Raw genomic sequence first — 20,079 nt, 5'->3', positions numbered from 1 at the left:
GTTTGCGTCGTTATCGAAAGTGTCGCTATCTCCCCGACCTCGAGTCATCTGATTGGTGGAAACGCTGGAACATGATGTTGCCACCTCTTCCGGTTTCGTAGTGGTACCAGCTTTTCGACCAATCAGATGACTCGAGGTCACATGAGATAGCGACACTTCGATAACGACGCAACTTGGAATACGGGCCCAGAAGGGCCTTGCTTTGTTGTGTACTGCTATTATTGTATTGGACCAGACATGTTCATATGTACCAAGTTTTTCGGGAATTTCATTAGTGAGTTGTAATCAAGGCTGCCATTTACCCCAAAAGATGATGCATCACGCTATCGTCGGGCACAGCACACACAGCAGCAGGGCAGCTAGTTAACATGAGGTATACGGGCGGGAATGAAACATGCGTTGCGCCAATGTCTAGCATGCTACCGTATGATTATATGATGTCGTATCTGGAGAACACGACCCTTCAGTGCCAGGCACACTGCATAGATGAGAGGCCACAGCATGAGAGAATTGCTGGATTCAAAGAGGATGTGATCAAAGCAGATACAGAGGAGCGCCTTTTGCCGAGGTGAAAGGCAAAGTGTCCGCACTACTGTATCTGCTGTGGCTAAAGCCCCTCTAAGGAAAGTAGCTCCAACCACTTCCCTTCTCTTCTGTTCCACTCTCCCTCGCGGCGCGGCCTCGATGGTGGTGCTGTCTGTGACGGACCTCCCGAAGGAGAGGACGGCTGACACGCTACTGGAGGAAAAATGCGGAAAACTTTGTTAAAGCCTTGTGCAAATGTTTTTGAAGCCGAATTTTATTCCTCTGGCCTTAATGATGCCTTATAAGAATTGCGCAAGAAAACTTGTGAAAAGGACCATCATTTAAGGCGTAAAGCATCCGCAAATTCAGAGTGCGCATTGTTGAAGCACGACGCATGCCCGCGGTATGCTCAAACACGCGCATAATGTTGCAAAATTACCAGAGGTTCAAGTTTTGACTGCATGGAAGTATGTAAGTGTGGTTGGAAAGGCTTATTTGCGTACCTGTTGTACAAGCAGAATTTAGCTCGCCCGGCATGTGAAAGGTTAACTTTCCTCGGTCAGCAATGCCTACAGCATCTGGGCCACTGCTGCTGTGTGACTTTTACGGATGTGAAGATGCGCGAGTTCTGGTGACCATGAGCAATGTTTTCACTCGTGGACGGTATCGATAATGCGAACAATACACAGGCTGTTCTCGCAGCACAACATATCACTTATTTATTTACATTGCAAGAGATTAGAATTTGATATCAAGGACGATGTTGGGGAAAAAAAAAAACTGGATGGAAGTTAAAAAAAAAAGAAAAATGAGTAACATTTTGTTGAAGTGCTAATTCTATATCTGTACAGCGCGTGCACTTGCATTCTTTCTTTGCCGAGACGCAGCATACCCATAATTAAAACACCATTTTGGAAATAGAGACAAAGAATTGTTTTGATGAAAGAAAAAATCATGCGCTCAATATTTATCGCGCTAACCACCACGGCACCTGAAAGGGCAGTGTGCGTTCGAAACATTGCCATCTGAAATGTACAACTCGAAACAAGTAGTAGTGAATGGTGAAAACTGATCATAGGCTTGCGATAAAAAATAAATCAGAGCTAACTAATAGATGTATCATTATTTATTGTTTGTAAAAATGACAAATGAGAAGGATGAGAAATCGCAGCAAGCTAGTTAATAAAAGATTATTTATAATAGCAAAGATTAGAGTAGACACTCAAATTTTCATAAGAGGCAGGTTGTTTTACCCATCCAAACAGTAAACTTGACTGCCAAAATAGCTACCTGAACAGCAAAGGACCCAGGAAATGAAAACAGAAGCAAAAAAAAAATGAATACTGCATTGAAAAAAAGACATACATGACTGCTGTGCGCACAGCTACCACAGCGACTCCATCTGTACATCATAATAAAGAAACAATAAATTTACTGTGGCAAACTATCACAGTGAGAGAATTCACCCCATGGCTCATGACAACGTCAGCGCATATGGCGTATACGAAGCCCATTTGCTTATTCAGGCACATTCTAAAGTAATGTGTTTGTAAAAAAAAGAAAAAATGAGTGAAAGAAAAGTTGCAGAAGTTTTCGATTGCAGCAAAGCTATTAATCCATACCAGGGGCCTGGTAGTTAACAGCATTTCATTGTTATGATAAACCCACACACAAAACGTGCGAGCAGCTGCTCATCTCTCCGATTTAAGGTTGCGTCACGAAGTAGTGGGACGGAACGAAATGCAATATGTTCACGTACTATATACGATCAAAGTGCCCATGAAATACCCCAGGTGCCGTCCACTGCAGCCTCTTGCATAGCTTAAGTTGCTTCGGGACTACAAACCAAATTATATGCGTGAGCGTACGCGGAAGCTAACCGAGTGTATTCATAAACCGAGCCTTGCAATCGTGTCGATAACGGAGCTGAAATCATGGCCTGAATAAAGTCGCTCTTATGTCACAGCTCACAGTTCTCGTGAGAGAAAGGTAAACTCAAGTGCGCTACAATCCGAGCACAGCATGGACACACGCAAACGCTTTTTTAAATAGGCAGGAGTCAATAAGGTTAAAAAAAAAAAACTAATGAACTTCACGAAGCCATGCATTTTTTGCAGTTTCCTTGAAGTTAGCCGGCCCAGTTCTGTACTGTCAAACATTTTTTTCTTCTTGCGTTGCACTGGCCGGATGGGAAACAAGAAAACCTTTTGCCTTCGCCTTGTCGGTTGCGGCAACCAAAGGCGCAGCAGCAGCACGGCATCGCGATGAAGCTTGCACGTGCAGCAGTTTCGTCACCCTGGTGCGAAAATAGCGACCAGGGTGCGCTGGAAAAGAAAAAAATATACAAAAGCGCAACGTGCGAATACACGTGACATGCACTGGCGAATGGTAGAGTGGAAGAGGCTGGGGAGGCAGGAGGTGGCGAGGAGGAAACTTCGGGGTGAGTGAGGTGGCGGAAAGATCTAATAATGGTGGTACTTTTCGAAGGATATAGGGGCTTTAGTTGTGGTTGCATGCGGCCATCTTCGCAAGAGTACAGGTGCTGGTGAGGCATGCAAACGGAAGAATGAAGCATGTCGTGCAACGAGAGCTGCACTTGCACAAAATAATATTTTAGCATTCCCACACATAAGGCTGCCCCCAACTTTTTTTTCTTTTACCCAAAATGGAACTAGCGCTGCCACTACAGAAGTGCACATATATGTGGTTTTTCTGCTTGCATAGACACGGCAACAGCACGCGCCTCTCGGACCTGGTAGCTGAGCACTTGGACCACCTGCACTACGTCAACGACATCCTGTGCCTCCGCATTGAGGCCCTCAACGCGGTGCTCACCGACCACCTGCTCAACCGGCTGCTGGTGCCACTGTACGTCTACTCGCTTGTCCAGGGACCCCACCCCTGCCTGGCGGTGAGTGTCCACCTCGCAACTTCATTGCGTCTGTGCTCCAACAGTAGCCAGGCATCAGCCTTGTTTGCGGACTGCTTTTCTCGTGATTCTCTGGCATCCAACTGCACGTAGTTACTAGGCAGGCTTGGTCTTAGCCTTTGCACAAGAAAAATGCTGCTGGTAGTCGGATGCAACTAAAGTCTGCATCTTAGCTGTGCTCAGGCTTAAGACCACCACGCAGCTGTTCTTCCATGGCAAAAAAAAAGGTATCAGCCGTTTGTGCTCTCCTTGTTGCCTGAACAGTACAGCTGATCAGAAGATGTAATTATAATCTCAAGAATTCCAATGCCTATTACTTGTTCAGTGGAGTGAAATATTTATGTTGGTTTAGTTTAAGGGGAATTCAGGGGATGGACCGTGGACCAGAGGTTGCCCATTGACTTGCCGCCTCACCTTCTACCCACTGTCCCCATCTGGCTCATGGAGTTTTTTCTGGATGCCCCACTAGAACGAAAGGCGGTGACATTTTGTGCTTGCCCTTGCTCCATGTGCTGGAAGGGAGATGTCGCATGACACTCGATCTATGGGCTGACCAGCATGTGTGGTGCATAGTGTGGGGGTATTGGTTGTTGTTTCCAGCTGCTGCTCTTTGAGGGGGGCAATACCTAAAAGTGGACTTTTGAGCCGCTTGCTTGATTTCATTGAAATGTGCAGCGCTACTGGAGGCCATCTGCACCAAACTTCATTGTTATGGAATAAGTATGAAGAATATCGGGCAACCTATGTGACAAGGATGACTGTTAATGTCGAAAACAGTTTGGGAAAAAACACACGATTTTCCCAATTTAACTGTGTTATGCAGCCTTAGGAATATCCACAGCGCACAACTGTGGAATTACTCTTCTTAGTTCTGCTTTCTTTAATGAGGTGCACGTGACGAATGATTTCAGCAATGTGCCTGTGGTCTTGTGCATTAAAAAGCAGAAAAAGAATCCCAGCAAAAAACGTTGTTGAAGTGGATTTGAACCCAGGAATTTCATGCGGGAAGCGAATATGCAACCTCATAGCGACTGCAAGCATAGTAGTGAATCTGGTTGTGTGCATTAGTGACGGATAGAAAGGTGGTACAATGTGATGGGAATGTTATAGAAAATGATAGGCTGGGTGTTCAGATGGGGATAGAAAGTGGGACAGAAAGTGATAAGGAGATAAGGTAGTGATACGGAGATGATAGAGGAATTGCGTGTTGTCATGACAGCAAAGCATGCTTGACGAGAGAAGATGCAGTCCTATCAGTGAACATGACACTGGTGGCAGTGATGGTTCAACAGTAATTAAAAAGAAAGTGTTTGCTATGGCCAACAAAAGGTGTTTGCAGCGGTTTGAAAAAATAGCCAAGCACTTGTTAGCATGTTTAACAGTTCGCTAACACACTCAAACCTTGCTCTTGCACAGCATGACCTGTCATTTCTTTTGCAAGAATGACACTTTTATATATAATTTTTATTACCACCATTTTTTGCGCTTTGACAGTGCACCTGTTAGTTTGGAGTGTTCATTGGCACTTTGTCGTCCGTTATATTAGCGTAAGTGTTAAGCAGATTGCGTCCCTTAAGGTGGCAGCTGTTGTCACTATCCTTCTCAGACAGTCACAGCTGGCAAAGTGTTGAAGCAGTTTGGCTATGCAGTAGCCATGAATAGATGCACGTAACGTGTAGACAAATTGGTTAGTGCTAAAGTGCCTACATAAGTATGAGTATGTCAGTTCATGAGCACATCTTCTCTTTCTGTGATGCGACTGTTTCTCTACTCCGCTCATTACTCATTGTAGGTAGTCTGTTTGATGACCGTGGGTGCCGTGAATTCTTGCAGGATGACCGGAAAAAAGTCAGCAGCATAGTCTCCTTGTTCCTGTTGTCACAGGTGAGGAGGTTCAGTTTGGTATGATTATTTAATGAGACTCTCTAACAATATACCAGTTTTCTTGGTTTCACTCTTACACTGGATACACTATTCAAACTATTTCTTCTTTCCACATAATGTGAGGTGTGTCGCCCATTAGCTTGGGCATCACTATGCTGTTATAGGGGACATATTACCTGACATTGCTCAGAAACGAGACCCGCTATCTTCGTGGTGCAATTTTTGTGCAAACTGCAGTCTCATGCTCACACAATTCCGTAAAACACAAACACCTCCGCAACATATAGTCCAAGAATTCTTTGCACTCAAGGAAAGATATGGGAGCTTCACTGACTTCTTTACTGATCGTTCAGAAACAGCTGATTATGTTCGAAGTGCCATTGTAATAGGAAAACAAGAGGAAGTATTAAGACTTGCACAGTGCGCATCAGTCTTCACCGCTGAATGCTATGGCATCTCTGTCTCTGCAGAGAAAATAATAAGCGAGAATATTTCAGACAGTATTATATACACAGGCTCTCTCAGCTTACTCACAGCCCTTCAGTCAAGAAATGCAGTTGCACCACCACTCGGAGATATTATACACGACATAAAGACAGCCATGCGCAGGGACTAAGCATCTAATGATGATTGATCCCAAGCCATGTTGGTATCAAAGGCAATGAGAGAGCAAGACAAGCAAACCGAGAAAGTAAATGTACCCTTTAAAGACTGCATGAAGTTGTTGCATTGTAAACTGTGAGATGAATGGCAATCCACTTCGAATAGCACAATAAATAACAAACTTTGCTTAGTAAAGCCTGTGTTGGAAGAATGGAAATCATGCACACACCAGGAATTTTTTAAAAAGTGATTTTATGCGGCCTTCGCACACACATCTTGCACGTAACTTCATACTAACAAAACTAAACGACCTCCTGTGGGATGCATGTGGAGACGACCTTTCTGTAAACCATCTCTTATAGTCGTGTCGAAAACTCTAACCAGTAAGGAAGAAACATTTTGCAAATTTTTACAATCACACTCCTTTTCATCTTGCATTGATGTGAGGTGAAAATTGTCGACTTGTCCTGTACATTCAAGTTTCTAAAAGCAGGAAACGTCCTAAGCAAACCATAGATCAGAACAATTGCGACATATAAACACAACAAACAGGCATTTAACCCCATGTTTGGCGTATGATACCCTTTGTTGCTTATGTGCCATTAAACCCAACATGACGCATAACAGTGCTATTTTAGATGGGAAAAAAATATTTGCATGCATAGCCTGCCTGCTGTGTTGTTTTATTGAACAGTTCATTAATCAACTATGCTGAAATTCTCTTACATCTGCAGCTGTATTTCATGTGAAGACACCGAAGGCTTTCTCAGCTCAGTTTTCAGCAGATTTATGGTTTTGACGAACACAATGTGTGCGTGAAATGCAGGAAGCTTTAAAATGTTGCGGTAATGTCTCCTACATTTGTGTAAGGAGAAATTGGCTGTGGTATTGATCTCTCAGGCTCTGCTGGTTTTGCAAGTGTTGTGGTGCAGGCATGTATGTTGCTGATGGCGTTTGCGCTTGTGCAGGTGTTCCTGATAGTGTCGCATGAGCCCTTAGTCCGGCAGCTGGCCAACATCATCTTGAATCGAGACATGAAAGTGTTCTCCTCACGGCCTAAGGAGGACTCTGCATCAAACAAGGTGCGAGCGATTCCGTACGCTTACATAGTTTTCTCTTTTCTTAACTTTCTAATCGTATCACAGATGGCTACCTTGGGGATGTTTTTGTCTGTTCCACCAAACCTGCTTGCATTTCTACCTTTGGAGATGTGACCAAATCTAGACCCAAGTTGTGTCATTGTATTCATAATGTTTAGTAAACTTGAATTCACAACTCATCCCAAGGTTGCACTTACGATTCCTGCTGCTACAGTAACATTTCAATGTATGCAAAATACAAAATGCTTGTGGGCTGTGCAACATGAGCGCATGTGGAAGGAACCCAGGTGGTGTGAATTATTCCAGAGCCCTCCATTATGGTGTCCCTCATAGCCCTCGTGTTCTTTTGGAATGTTAAACTGCACAGTTTACAATTTGATTTGACTTGACTTGACTCTGAAATGGATTGCTCTGGAACCTATGTCGTTTGTCTGACTAGATACCACATGCAAGCTGTTTGAAAGGACTGCCATGGTGTGTTGCATTTCTATTGGAGGCATAAGCAGTGGCAAATTAGGATTGGTCGCAAAGGCATATTAGACGTGTAGGGGCAGAATTGAAAAGTAAATGAATTCCGCTAAAAAGAAAGTTGACGGAAGATGAAATGAGAATCAAACCCTGGGCCCTTGTATCCAATGTCAGACATGCCACTTTATAGGCTATGCTTGATTAAAGCGGTGCTGTATACCTATCTCTGGAGGTAAAAACTACGCTAATGGGTTTGTGGGAGATAATAGAAACACAAATAAAGAGATTAAGGCTTTATCATGTAACAAGTGCATGCATATGTGAACAAAGGCCTGCACGGAGAACTGCAGAGAAAAGCCATTAGCATTATCGTGTCATACTGTTAAAGGGGAGCTTGAGTGCTCCTGAAAATTTTACTTTAAGCCGATGGTTCGTGCACTTGAAAAGTTTCCTGCAAACCTCACTTACGGAGGTTTCACACGTGTGGCACTGGCATTTTCACCAAGTGGCACCGATACTGCTGTTGCAGTAAAAGTTCTGAGAGCTGCTTAACTCTCAGCTTGGCTGTTGTTTGTCTTCCAGAGTGACCTTGGCAGTGAACCCGAGTTTGTGGCGCCGGAGGAGTCGCTAGAGAAGAGCCTGGAGACGTGGACATCGGCAGCGGCAGCGAGCGAAGCAGCGGCCATGCTGAGTTCGGAGGAGCAGGGTTGCAGTGGTGACCCTCGGGCCAGTAGCTCATCAGCAACCACACCGACCAACTCATACTCGCAAAGCCTGCATCAGTCAGTGCCATGCCACCACACTGAGGACGGGGACCATCCACAGACACCGACAGCGGACTGTGAGTGTAGGGTCGCCATTTCCATCATGCATGCCAATCCCTCTCTCTCTTCTTCTCTTATCTAAGGGACGCTGGGCTCTGAAGCGCTTTCTCTACCAAGATAACATAGAACCTGTTTTAATGCGAAAGCGTTAAAGGTCCCATTCTCCACAAAATCGGTCATTGGCATTGTCGATGTTGTGAGCAAAAAATCACGGGCATAGCTGTGGCAGTTGGCAGCTTTCAACTGACATGACTAGACACGATTGGCTGTAGGGTTGTACATCACAACACCACGTGACGTGGCCAATTTGGCAGGAGCTGCCAACTCCGGCTTCTCATTTCGGACGGGTGAGAGAGGGAAATCGGAACACTCGAGGAGCCTTGCATTCCGAGTCAGACATGCCGCCCCCATACCACACATACACATTCATACAGTTTTGTGAAGTGAGGCTTTATGTCTGCAGGTGGCCTTTCACATGGTGGGGCGGCTTACGACTGTATATATGTGAGCTAATAGAGGCCTAAATTAAGGGATTAGTGATTAACAGAATAGTGCATATGTACAAAAGAGAATCTGCAAGGCAATCCTCTGACGAGAGTCATTAACATTTTCGCGTACCTTTAAACATGGATCTTAAATGTCCTCATAATTTTTTTCTGATATGTGTGTATACAAACGATTGCTTTATAACGCACCAGATCCCAAAAAATATGCACCCGGAGTACCACGAGGAGAGAAGACAGGCCAGAGCCAAATCTCTTCATAAGCATTATGGGAACTGCGAGGAGGCAGTCTACGTAGATGCGACCGAACACGAAGAGCGGGACGCCTTCGCAGTCGCCATCGTAGACCAAACATTTAAACACCTCTCCGCCGCTACCGTCCTCGGCAGACGCGCGGAAGAAGCGGAGGAATCCGCGATAGCAATTGCAATCACCAATACTGCCTGTGGAATTATTTTCAGCGACTCAAAAACGGCCATGCGTAACTTTGGAAAAGGCAAAATTCACGAAACGGCATATAGAATCCTAAAAAAAATCACATTTCTCTCCCTGCCAGATTAAAATTATCTGGGTCCCTGCGCACTCGTCCCACCCGGGGAACGAAGCGGCCCACAATATAGCCCGAGGATTCGTCAACCGGGCAGTGGACCAATCGTGCCTGCGAGGGGGGAAGGAACGCATGATAACATACCAAGAAATCACCATGTATTACAGGAATAGCAGACTAGAATGCCCAGCCCCGGATAAATCCCTCAGTAAAATTCAGCAAGTGACGTGGAGGCAGCTCCAATCGGATACCCTTTCAAACTATCACTGGTCAACCCAGGCCTGTACACCCCCGAATGCACGCTTTGCGATGCCAAAAAGGCCGACCTAGCTCATATCTTACACATGTGCCCTGAGCTCCAACCCAAAGCCGAATGGCTATTATCTAACCCACTACAATGGGAGGCTGCGGTGACCAGCTCTGAACCTGTGGTACAACTGCGGGCGGTGAGCTGGGCTTTGGAAGTCGCCGAAAGACGGTCACATCACGAAGCCAACGGAAAGAAGCCCATTGATCATTTGACAAATGTCTTTCTTTTTTTTTCTCTCTCTCTCTCTCTTTACAGAAATAAAGTTTTCACCACCACCACCTGTTGTTTAGCTTGTGGCTATACCTGGAGTTACGCGAGAGCTGTGTGCATGGCTACGCTTAGGTTCGGCTTGAAAGTAAAGACATGGCTTTTGCACATAATAGTTTACTCTGTGGTTTCAGCTTTATTATGCCCTAGATGCCATAGGGGGCATTTTTGACCTCTAAAGTGCGACGAGGCGAAAGCCTCTATTGCGCGGTGATCTGAAGCCCTCCACTAGGGCACCTCTTTCTCTGTTTTCACTTCCATCTTCACGATGACACGATAGCGCAAGCTACCAGCCTTCATATAAAGCCCCGCTTTAACTAAGCCTATGAACGTGCCTGTGCGGCCTAGGGATAACATGATTGCAAGCGTTTTGGCCACTCTTTCATATGAAAGTAAAGGCTGGCGTTGGCAGCTCCTGGCAAGCGTAATGTCAGGAAGCCCTAGGTCCAGTTAATGCTCGGCCATGTCTGCTGCCAGCTACCGCCTCCCACGACTTCTTCTTCGGACAGACACGGACAAGCACGGCGAAATGACGAGACTGTGGCCAATATAGCTCTAGCTACAAAAAAAAAATTTGATATTGGAGTACTGTTGGGTAATGTTTGGGTACTGATGTGCTAACTTCCTCTTGTCCAGTTCTCTAATTCCGGTTGTCTGTTCTAATTGTTGGTTGTTCCAGTCATGTGTTGTGTGGTCATCTCCTGTGCTGCCGTTTACCAACTGCACCTGTGGTAAAGATTGTGCACTGCGGTATTCCCACACTCTGGCGTGACAGATCTCGTTCGCCCACTGCTTTCGTATGAGGTGCCTGTAGTGTTGTGTTATCACTTGGCCAGGCAACCTTCCTGACTTTCTGTAAATGTAAGTGGACCTTCCTGCAGGTGAGGTGAACCCTGCCTACCTTCCCGATGGTGGCCTCAACATCACCGACGAACAGAAGGCCCAGGTTGCACAGAGGCTCAACATGGCTGCCATGGAGCAGTTCAGCCAAGGCTGGCTGCTTGGCGAGAGGTGAGCACCGTGCAAACTCTACAGCAAAGCAAATTAGTTTTGCTCAGAGATGAAAAGATGCTTGCCAAGTGTGCTTGCTGCATGCTGAGGATGGCAGAGCAGGGTCCGTATTCCGAGCTTGCATTGTTTTCGTCGTCATCTCGAGTCGTATGACTGGTGGAAGCACCGGAACTGCGGACTGGAGGGAAATCTCAATTGACCACTAGCAAGTCTGGCATTGATTGTTGCGCAAGCCAGTAGATGACAAGTAACTTCACAAACAGCCGAGTCAAGTTGAAAACTTGGATAGGTTTTTCTTTTTTTTTCTGGGTGTTCATTTCTATATTGTGTCTGTTAGCAGTAGCTAAACTAGCATCGCAGGCAGTGTTTCTAAACTTGTCTTCTTGTGGTGTCTAAAAATGGCCGTGGTGCCAATTAGAAATTGTATGCTGGGCTTTCCATAGCAACAGTTTTCATATGTGAGTGCACTGTACAAAATGGCTCATCCACGTTCAATATTGAACGGCCTGCATTTTTCACATTGCAGACTGCCATCTTTGTCTTGGTGAGCGTCTGTGGTGTAGACAAATTTGCACTGATGGCACGGTGTCTTTCCTGGTTCCTCTTGTTTCATTCTGAAGGCCCTTCTTGGCAGCCATCTTGAATGCCCTGGACTGCAGTGAGAACGACCACCCGGCATTGTTCGCTCTGTGTTTATTGTATGCACTGGGCCACAATCAAGGTCAGTCTGCTGCAGTCGGTGTCTCTTTATTGCTCCTAAGAGCTTCTGAGCTAAATGGAATGCATAATGGACTTTGACTCTGTTGGAATTAGCTTTGTTGGTGGTGGTGTAGGTTACGATATTCATTTGGGTCCTATTGGAATTGCACTGTTTGCCAGTGGTCTGAATTGCTGACAGATAAATTTACGCGAAGCTTTAAAGTTCACATAACGTGGTAGCTTACCACTACATTCTAATGAGTGTGTGTGGAATATTAGAGACACAAATTAAGGTTTGGTTTGGTTTGTGGGGTTTGACGTCCCAAAACAACTCGGGCTATGAGAGACAGCGTAGTGAAGGACTCTGGAAATTTCGACCGCCTGGGGTTCTTTAATGTGCACTGACATCGCACAGCACACGGACACCTTGCTTTTCGCCTCCATCGAAAAGTGGCTGCCGAACCACCTGGGGTTCTTTAACGTGCACTGACATTGCACAGCACACGGACACCTTGCTTTTCGCCTCCATCGAAAAGTGGCTGCCGAGGCTGGGATTCGATCCCGCGTCCTTGGGAACAGTAGTCAAGCGCCGTAACCACTGCGCCACCCCGGCGGGGTCACACACAAATTGAGGGATTAGTAATTAAGCGAGGATATGTACACTAACGAGAATCCACGAGGGGAGCAGCAGACGGGGGCCATTAATGCTTTTGTATCATAACCTTGAAGGCAGAGCTAAAATGTCTGCAAAATTTTTGCTGGGCATCATATGACAGTTAGTGAATGTGCCAAATTTGCATTGTCTTCATGTCTTCACTGTCTCTGTTTACGGTCTGCATGTCTTTGTTGCTATTGTGATGTTCCCGTCTTCTGTACAGCTCTGGTTTTTGTTGGTGTTGCACTGTAATTGTGTTTTTCTTCTGATACCTTTCTTCTGCTTCTCTTTCTCTCTGTGCTCTCATGCAGCTGGTGGGTAATGTAACATCTTTCAATGTTTGATTAAACTGTTACATTGCCAATATGTGTGTGTCCCTGTTCCCTTTGAGGCTTGGTGCATAGTTGGGAATACATGTATGGTAGCCATCATCAGTCACAAAATGCTTGTAAATGGTGAAAGGCAAAGACATTTAGGAAAACTTTGTGCACTGCTTGTATTGAGGCTGGCTTTGATGCCTAACATGGGGGCCAATAAATGCTTGAAACTCAAAAGGGATTTCAACTTTGTTTGAACAGTGTGGACTTTGGATCAAAGGGAGCCTTTTGAATACAGTTGGGGCATCATAGGACTAAAACATCAGTTTGAATGGATAGGACGTTTGAATGTGTAACATTTGAATGTACAACACTCCACTGCATACCAGGGATAGTGGGATAAAAAAATGGATACCTGGAACAGTAATAAATTGTATTTAGTATGATGTTTCAGCTGACGGACCAGCCTTCATGAAGTAACATACAGCTGTATGTTACTTGAAGAGGACTTGTCCTTTTGCTGAAGTACTAAACTTAGTTTTAATATGTGAGCTTTTAGGCTCACACTGCAGAAAAGCATTCGCAGAAAGTGTGTACAGAAAGTCTGCTGACACTCCGAAAATTGTCCTCCCTGGACACTCGAAGACTTCGTCCAATGTTCACCACAGTTGGTGCCTAACCTTATTCAGCTATGTCCAACGGAGTGATGGCTTCCAAATTTAGACGGGTTACCCAAAATTTACTCCTCTGGACTCCTGCAATTTGAGCTCATCCAAATTGGACCAGAATTAATGTCAAACCTAATTTGACTATGGCCAACTCAGTGTCAGTGGTGACTACCAAATTCAGGTGGGCCACCCAAAATTTTTGGCCCTCTGGACACCCGAAATTCGTCCTCGTCAGAATTTGACCAAAATTTATGTCAAACCTAATTTGACTGTGGCCAACTCAGTGGTGACTTCCAAATTTAGACGGGTCATCTTCAGAGCTTGGCCCATCAGACCCCTCAAGTTTGACTTCGCCCTGGATTTGGCCAAAATTGGTGTCCGACCTGATTTGACTATGACCAACAGAATGGTGGCTTCCAAATTAACTTAGATGGGTCACTACCAAAATTTAGCATGCTTACACATTCTTTGCAAGTGAGAAGCCACGTGCCCCCCGTGGAATATTTTGTTAGTAGCTTTGCTGTTAGTATTGGTGCATATACTGTGTAATTTTTTTTTTAAACAGCAGTGTAGAGCACTAATGATACATCAAGAAAAAAGAAAACCACTTCCTTATTGCATATGTTTTGGGATTTTTTAGGTATTAATAAACTCTTCCTAATTATTTCTTTGTGTAGTTACCTTGTTGCTGGGGCACAGCATAACCTTGCAGAGTATATATCTGAAGGTCAGCTCTTAGGCCTGCAATGCTTGCTGGAAAGTACACCAAAAGGATGGTAAAGATTTTGGTGGCATCTTTTTCAGTCATTTCACATTGCCTTTTTGCAGCGTTTTCTCGGTGTCATCAGTAGCAAAAAGCAGTGTAGAAGTGGGGATGTGATAGGAGGAGAGGTAACAATTGATTTTTGTTTGAACAGGCATCAACAGGGAGCTTTTGGACACAGTTCTCATGCCTTCCCTGAATCCTGAGGTATGCATCAGAATTCAGCATTGTTGTCGTGTCCTTCAGCTCATTGCCCATGTAATCTGCAGACAAAGCACTGGTACAATGTTGCCCTCATGGACAAGCTGATCCAGATCATCACCTTGAGCTGTAAATACGGTGAGTATTATGTCTGCGCTCTTCCAGCTTAGTTTTGTGAGAAGGCATTATCTACAAGTTTCGTTTCTGACTGTATGTACGCCTGGGTGACTCACTTAATAACTAAGAGATAAGCTATACCCTTCTGCGAAGAATTCCTGTACAGTGAAATTGCTGTCGCAGTGTGAATGTTCTACTTCCAGTCAGTACTCCATAAGCTAAATCTGTAAAATTTATAGTGTGGGACTAAAATTCTTAGTCATGCTTGTTTCATCTTTCATGATTCTTAGTCCTGGAGCACTTGTCCATTTTCCTTCTCAACATCATGTTGCTCTGGCTGTTCGCTTAGTTCCTGCTGATTTCTAATTCTGGTTTCTTATTTTATATATTTTTAAAATTGCACATGCTTCCAGCACCTGACTTTTGCTTTCTGAGTGGTATAACCTGTCTTCTAAAGCATGGCAGTTCCCAACACGGGGTTGTGGACTTTGTGCCTTGTTTTATTCTTGAATGGAAAACTTTGAAGTCTGACTCGCCTTGGCTTTCTTTGCACAGTTATTTAATGCATTCTAGGTTGCCCCTAAGCCCTGTTCTCATGTGCTGCCCCCTTTTTTCCGGCAGGGAGCAAGGTGCGGCTGGCAACGCTAGAGATGTCACTGCTGCTTCTCCGGCAGCTGGCGACGATTGATGGCCAGTCATGTCTACAGGACCATCACCTGGCTGGCCTGGAGCAGGCCAAGGAAGAGAGCACGCTTCTGCTCCGAAACTTCTACAAGGTGACAAGACCAGACTCATCCTCTTAGTCAATAGAATGCGCACGGAAGACAGGTTCTCATCGGCTTGCATGTATTGATCGATATATTACGGATATATCAACTGAGTGAGGTATTGATATATTGATATCAATTGAGTGACAGAGAGGCTGCTTTCCTTCAAGACTGAGCTTTTGTATGCTACTAAATGATTGAAAAAAAAAAAAAAAAAAAAAAAGAAAAAAAAAAAAAGAAGCCTAACTTTACCCTTGTGGTAATGCAGGTACAACTCGAGTGTTGGGCTGGGGTGAATGCCTTTTGCAGACTGTGAAAAGACCTTGTGTCGAGTGTGTAGGGATTCCCCCCCCCCCCCCCCCCACTGCAAAAAAAAAAAGTTATAGTAATTATCCTAACCCTTCTTTAACACCCCATTCACATTGTGTTTCCTTTTGTTTTCCTTCACATGTAACGATGGCCGGCAGAGTGAGGAGATCTTTCTCGACATGTTTGAAGATGAGTACCAAGAAATGAAGGTAATGCATGGCAGCATAATGCACATCTTCTTTCTTACCATTATTGTTGCTTGAATCCATGCTCTTTAGTATACATTGATCCCCGACATGCTGAACCTGGATATTATTGAATTATTACTTACATCGAACAATCGGAGCATCCCATAAAAATCTCATGCAAAAACTGTAGTACTAGTGTTCACATTTATCGAATTCGTATTCAGTAAAACAGTCAGTAAAATGCATTTAATATGGTTTGCCCCATCCAAAATTTTGAAGTTTCAGTTAACCGAAAGTGGGAACTATCAAGAGTGTACTGTAATGAAATTGTTTCCTGGTATGGTCGTGTAGGATTAAAGAAAGTTACGCCTTCTGTCATCACCTATTAGTTGGCTGTTGCTTGTGTTTGCAAGCTTATTTGTGCATCTTCCGGTTTTATTTATAATGATGGTATTCTTGTTTATTCATCTTTGACCGTGATCTTGCTTCCTGATGTCTTATGCTTCTGTGCAGCTGTTCGATAAATTCCTAGCCATTGCCTCGCATTAGTGCAATGTGCACCATTTTGCCCTTTGTTACCACTTGCCGTGAATTGCTGTTTTAAGCATTTTTGCTTTTAGTGAGGGCCACATTTTGTTGGTGTCTGCACTACCTTTTCACCCCCTTCCAGACTCATTTAGTGGCTCATGTATCATGAACCAAACTGAAGCTCTGTCTTTCTCATGGTTTGTGCTCAGAAGAAGCCGCTCAACGTGGAGTACCTGATGATGGATGCCAACCTGCTGCTTCCGCCCATGGGGACCCCCATGTCCGGAGTGGAGTTCCACAAGCGCCTGCCCTGCGGAGAGGTGGAGAGGGCACGAAGGGTCTGCCCTCTTGTGTTCTCTTTTTCCTGCTCCCCCTCCTCCTGCTTTACACTCTTAATATGCTTTTTGAAAAGTATTGTCAAAATTTTAATTATGTGTCCTTCCTTAAAACAAGATTGGTGCTGAATTTGCTTACCACAAATGGCAGTGCACAAGTTGCCAGTGTTGAAGAAACTGTCCATAATGGAGTTTTTCAGTCTAATGCGTAATAATATCAATTTCTGAAAAGACTCAGACTGTCAATAGTTGGTTAGAAATCCTCAAATCCAGTCTAGGTTAAGGCATGCATGAAACATTGAAATGACAACATTTGTCGCAAGCCTTTTCAAAAAGCTTTTAAGAAACTTAAAACCAACGTCAGCCCAATGGTTCTAATGTTAAAGTGGGGGAGGGGGGCAGCGTGACATTACAAGAGAGAACCAAATGTACTTTGATGTGCATAGAATTTCTTGCTGTGCTAAGCACCAGACACACAAGTCTGTGCATAAGATGAATGAATTGTAATTTAGAGGGTACAGGCAGGAAGTGTACAGCTTGAGAATAGTGTGTGTGGGGGGTGCAAGTATTAAATTTTGTAATACAAATAAAATACGAATTTGGGGAAAAAAAGTACCTTCAAATATTCAGTCAAATATCAAATATCTGATATTTTCAAATATCTGACATATTGAGTATATCTTGCTTACTTTAGAGTCCACATGGTATTTGCTGATAAGACTAAACTAGAATTGCACAGAAGTGTATACCCCACTGAACAGTCCAGTATAAATTTTACACAGGATTTCATATACCGTTTTATTTTATAGGAAGGACGGCGTGAAACTGGATGGAGCTGTCATTTTGTTGCTGAATACAGTTAACTCGTTAATTCAGACTTCAAGGGACCAGCGAAAATGTCGGAATTAACTGAAAGCTGGAATTATCGAATGGGCTTGGAAAGTTGCCAGAAACTGTTTGCATCAGAGTAGTTTTATCTGGCGATCACCTGTATGATGAATGTCTGTATTTGAGATGTAACCGAAGTAAGAACGACTATTTTTTTTTCCTGGTCTCGTTAAGTGCTTCACTTTGGGCACACTGTTGGGAAGGCAGTCTTCACAAAAGGGAAGGTTCCTCTTTACAAAACGGTCCCATCGCAAGGATGCTTCACTGCACAGCCCACGCAGTCAAGCGTTGCGGTGAAGCGTGCAGTGTGGAAAAACGGTAAATTCGAATATTGCTTTCCCAAACACGAATGCAAATCGAATAACAAACATATTTGACTCTTATTCGAAATTTAGAAGATTTGCACACCCCTGAAGATCGTGCAAAAACTTGAAATTAAAGCGTCATATTCGGGCATTCAGCACTAGGCTTTGTTACTGGGGGCAGCCTAAAAGATGGCAAACTGCACTTAATACAGTAATGCTCACATTTATCATGAAGGATTTCACAAGGAGCTTGCACGTTGTGGTAACTTTATCTCAGTAAATTTTAAGTTGGGACTTGTTTGGTTCAGCTGCGTGTGGTGTACACCTGTAATCATCTTTTCTGGGGTCGAGGGACTAAAGGAGCAGCCAGAGGGTGATGCTGGGGCCATCTATTGGCCCCATAAGTAGCTTGGAGGTGCCTCGCACAGATTGCAATGCTTGCTTCAGAATGTCCTAATGCCCCTCGTTACAAACATGGCACCACTGCAACCTCTTGGCAACAACCCAGTTTTTACGGCATTCAATTTCTTGATCTCAGCGCAGACAGTTATGGGTTTGCATTATGTCTGGATGAACCAAGTAAGTGTACTGTCATTACACTTGCTACAGGTTAAAAGTTGCTGGAATGTGCAAGTTCCATGTGCAAGTTTCACCACAAAGGAGCAAGCGGTTGAGGCGGGAAAATGTTTTAAAGTTTTCTCGATAAATATGCACAATTATATATACTGTTCCGTAGTTCGTCCTTGTCCAACCAACTGCTAGATGTCCTGGTTAGCTATTCTTTACAGCAAGTACACCATGCAGGCAATTATGCTGGTTTTGTGCTCTTGGCCAAGACGAGTTTCTTTTCAACTGCAGAGCTTTTGTGAGAGTTTTGTAGCTTTCTTTTGTGGCTGCTTGGTGCCACTTAGAGAGATGGTAATCAGTACCGTAGTTACTCTCCCAGTTGCGATCTACTTGACCTGGGGTGGACTCTTCCTAAACTAACTAAAGTAGTATATCATGTTTGATGTCCTCTTATACTTATAGCAAAGAGCATGAAGGTTATTTGTGGCAGTTTGAGCCTTCTTTCTCGGTGCTTGCTGTAGCTGGATGTTCATATTATGCACTGCTTTGGCATTCCCATTTTCTTTTTTATTGTGTTTGGCAGCTGGCAGCCACGTCATGTTCCGCCCCGCCCGATCCGCTTGTGCAGGCCATCCGAGTATTCTTCCTGCTCCGTGAGCTGTCCCTGTTTCTGAGCAACGAGCGGGAAACACAGCTGCCCCTCACAAACCTGGCGAGCTGCGTCAAGGTGGATGACGTCCTCGACTTGAGTGAGCATTTCATCTTTTTTGTCTCCCTGGGGAACTTCATCTGGTTCTAATGTGGGACAATCTTGTTGAGGTGTGGGGAAAGGGTTTGTTCGGGCTCCTCCAGAAATCCCTTCAGGAGGAAGGGAACTTTACATTGATGCATGACAAGCAGATACGTCTGAGTAGCGTTCATAGTTGAGAGGTTCCTGTTCCTATGGGGAACAAATGACCAAAAATGGTCCGTTAGTATCATAGAGTGCATTCCCGGACAGTCAAAATGCTGCTACAGGTAGTGAGAGGCTAGAATTGAGGTAATTGCAGACCACTGGAAGTGCAGCAGTTGCAGTCTTGCTATGATAACATGTTTTTTTCTTTTCTTTTTAATGTATACTGTTGTGCATTCCAGAACCTAGTGGTCTGCATGACAGATCATCACACCGCAGCATATTCAAACTGCTCGATACCAAAACCATCTTTTTCAGTGAAACAAAAATTGTGCTGATGCCACATGTCTGTACAAGGCTAAGTGTGAAGGAAACGTGTGCTGCAGCGTGTCTTTCTTCTTTTTCAATTTGTCATTGTTTTTCTTCTTACAACACTCCTGCTGCATTGCACATCTGGCTGTTTTTAGCCGTTGATTTTCGTGTAATCTGCAATGGCGTAAGGTGTTCTGTTTTGCGGAGGTATTCAGGGCTATTTCTCGCTGGCTGCCTTGACACAGACAACAGCGACCTGATTGCCTGCACGGTGGTGAGCAAGGACTCTCAGAAGATCCGCCGCTTCATGGTGATCGATGTGGCGCAGTTGGTCCTTGTGGAGCCAGACTCCAAGCGGCTCGGATGGGGAGTGGCCAAATTTGTTGGCTTCCTTCAGGTGCGAATTTTTTTTTTCTTTGCTGCCGAACGTTGCAGCAGTTTCTTCTTTGGCTGCGTACTGACACTGGGAGCTTTCAAGAAGAGGCTAGTGAAGAGCTGCGTGCATGCCTTCTCAAGTGTGCCATCCAGCACCAGTTTCGATTTAGGTATTAACTTAGGTATTAGTCACAGTGAAAAAGCATGGTGGGCGCATGTCAG

General features: G+C 44.5%; 1 protein-coding gene across 7 annotated transcripts in view; it reads left to right on the top strand.

Moving 5' to 3' along the window:
• The window catches only part of ema (C-type lectin domain containing ema), a 58,099-nt gene that overhangs the window by 17,967 nt on the left and 20,053 nt on the right, over positions 1-20,079 (top strand). For 4 of the 7 annotated variants that reach the window (XM_084604817.1, XM_084604814.1, XM_084604816.1 and 1 more), the window contains 13 exons: positions 3,250-3,436; positions 5,288-5,338; positions 6,910-7,023; positions 8,092-8,356; positions 10,842-10,971; positions 11,592-11,692; positions 14,228-14,280; positions 14,343-14,412; positions 15,013-15,167; positions 15,626-15,676; positions 16,393-16,521; positions 18,907-19,027; positions 19,728-19,879. In XM_084604817.1, the coding sequence (XP_084460943.1) occupies positions 3,250-3,436; positions 5,288-5,338; positions 6,910-7,023; positions 8,092-8,356; positions 10,842-10,971; positions 11,592-11,692; positions 14,228-14,280; positions 14,343-14,412; positions 15,013-15,167; positions 15,626-15,676; positions 16,393-16,521; positions 18,907-19,027; positions 19,728-19,879 (1,579 nt within the window). The remainder of the gene's footprint in view (positions 1-3,249; positions 3,437-5,287; positions 5,339-6,909; positions 7,024-8,091; positions 8,357-10,841; positions 10,972-11,591; positions 11,693-14,227; positions 14,281-14,342; positions 14,413-15,012; positions 15,168-15,625; positions 15,677-16,392; positions 16,522-18,906; positions 19,028-19,727; positions 19,880-20,079) is intronic. The other 3 variants (XM_084604815.1, XM_084604813.1, XM_084604812.1) reach the window with 2 other exon arrangements.

This window comes from Amblyomma maculatum, chromosome 5, assembly GCF_055883805.1.
Source record: "Amblyomma maculatum isolate TAMU_Amacu chromosome 5, ASM5588380v1, whole genome shotgun sequence".
In the NCBI taxonomy this organism is placed as follows: Eukaryota; Metazoa; Arthropoda; class Arachnida; order Ixodida; family Ixodidae; genus Amblyomma; species Amblyomma maculatum.
Note: the sequence above shows the minus strand (reverse complement) of the source record. Positions and strands in the feature narration are given on the sequence as shown.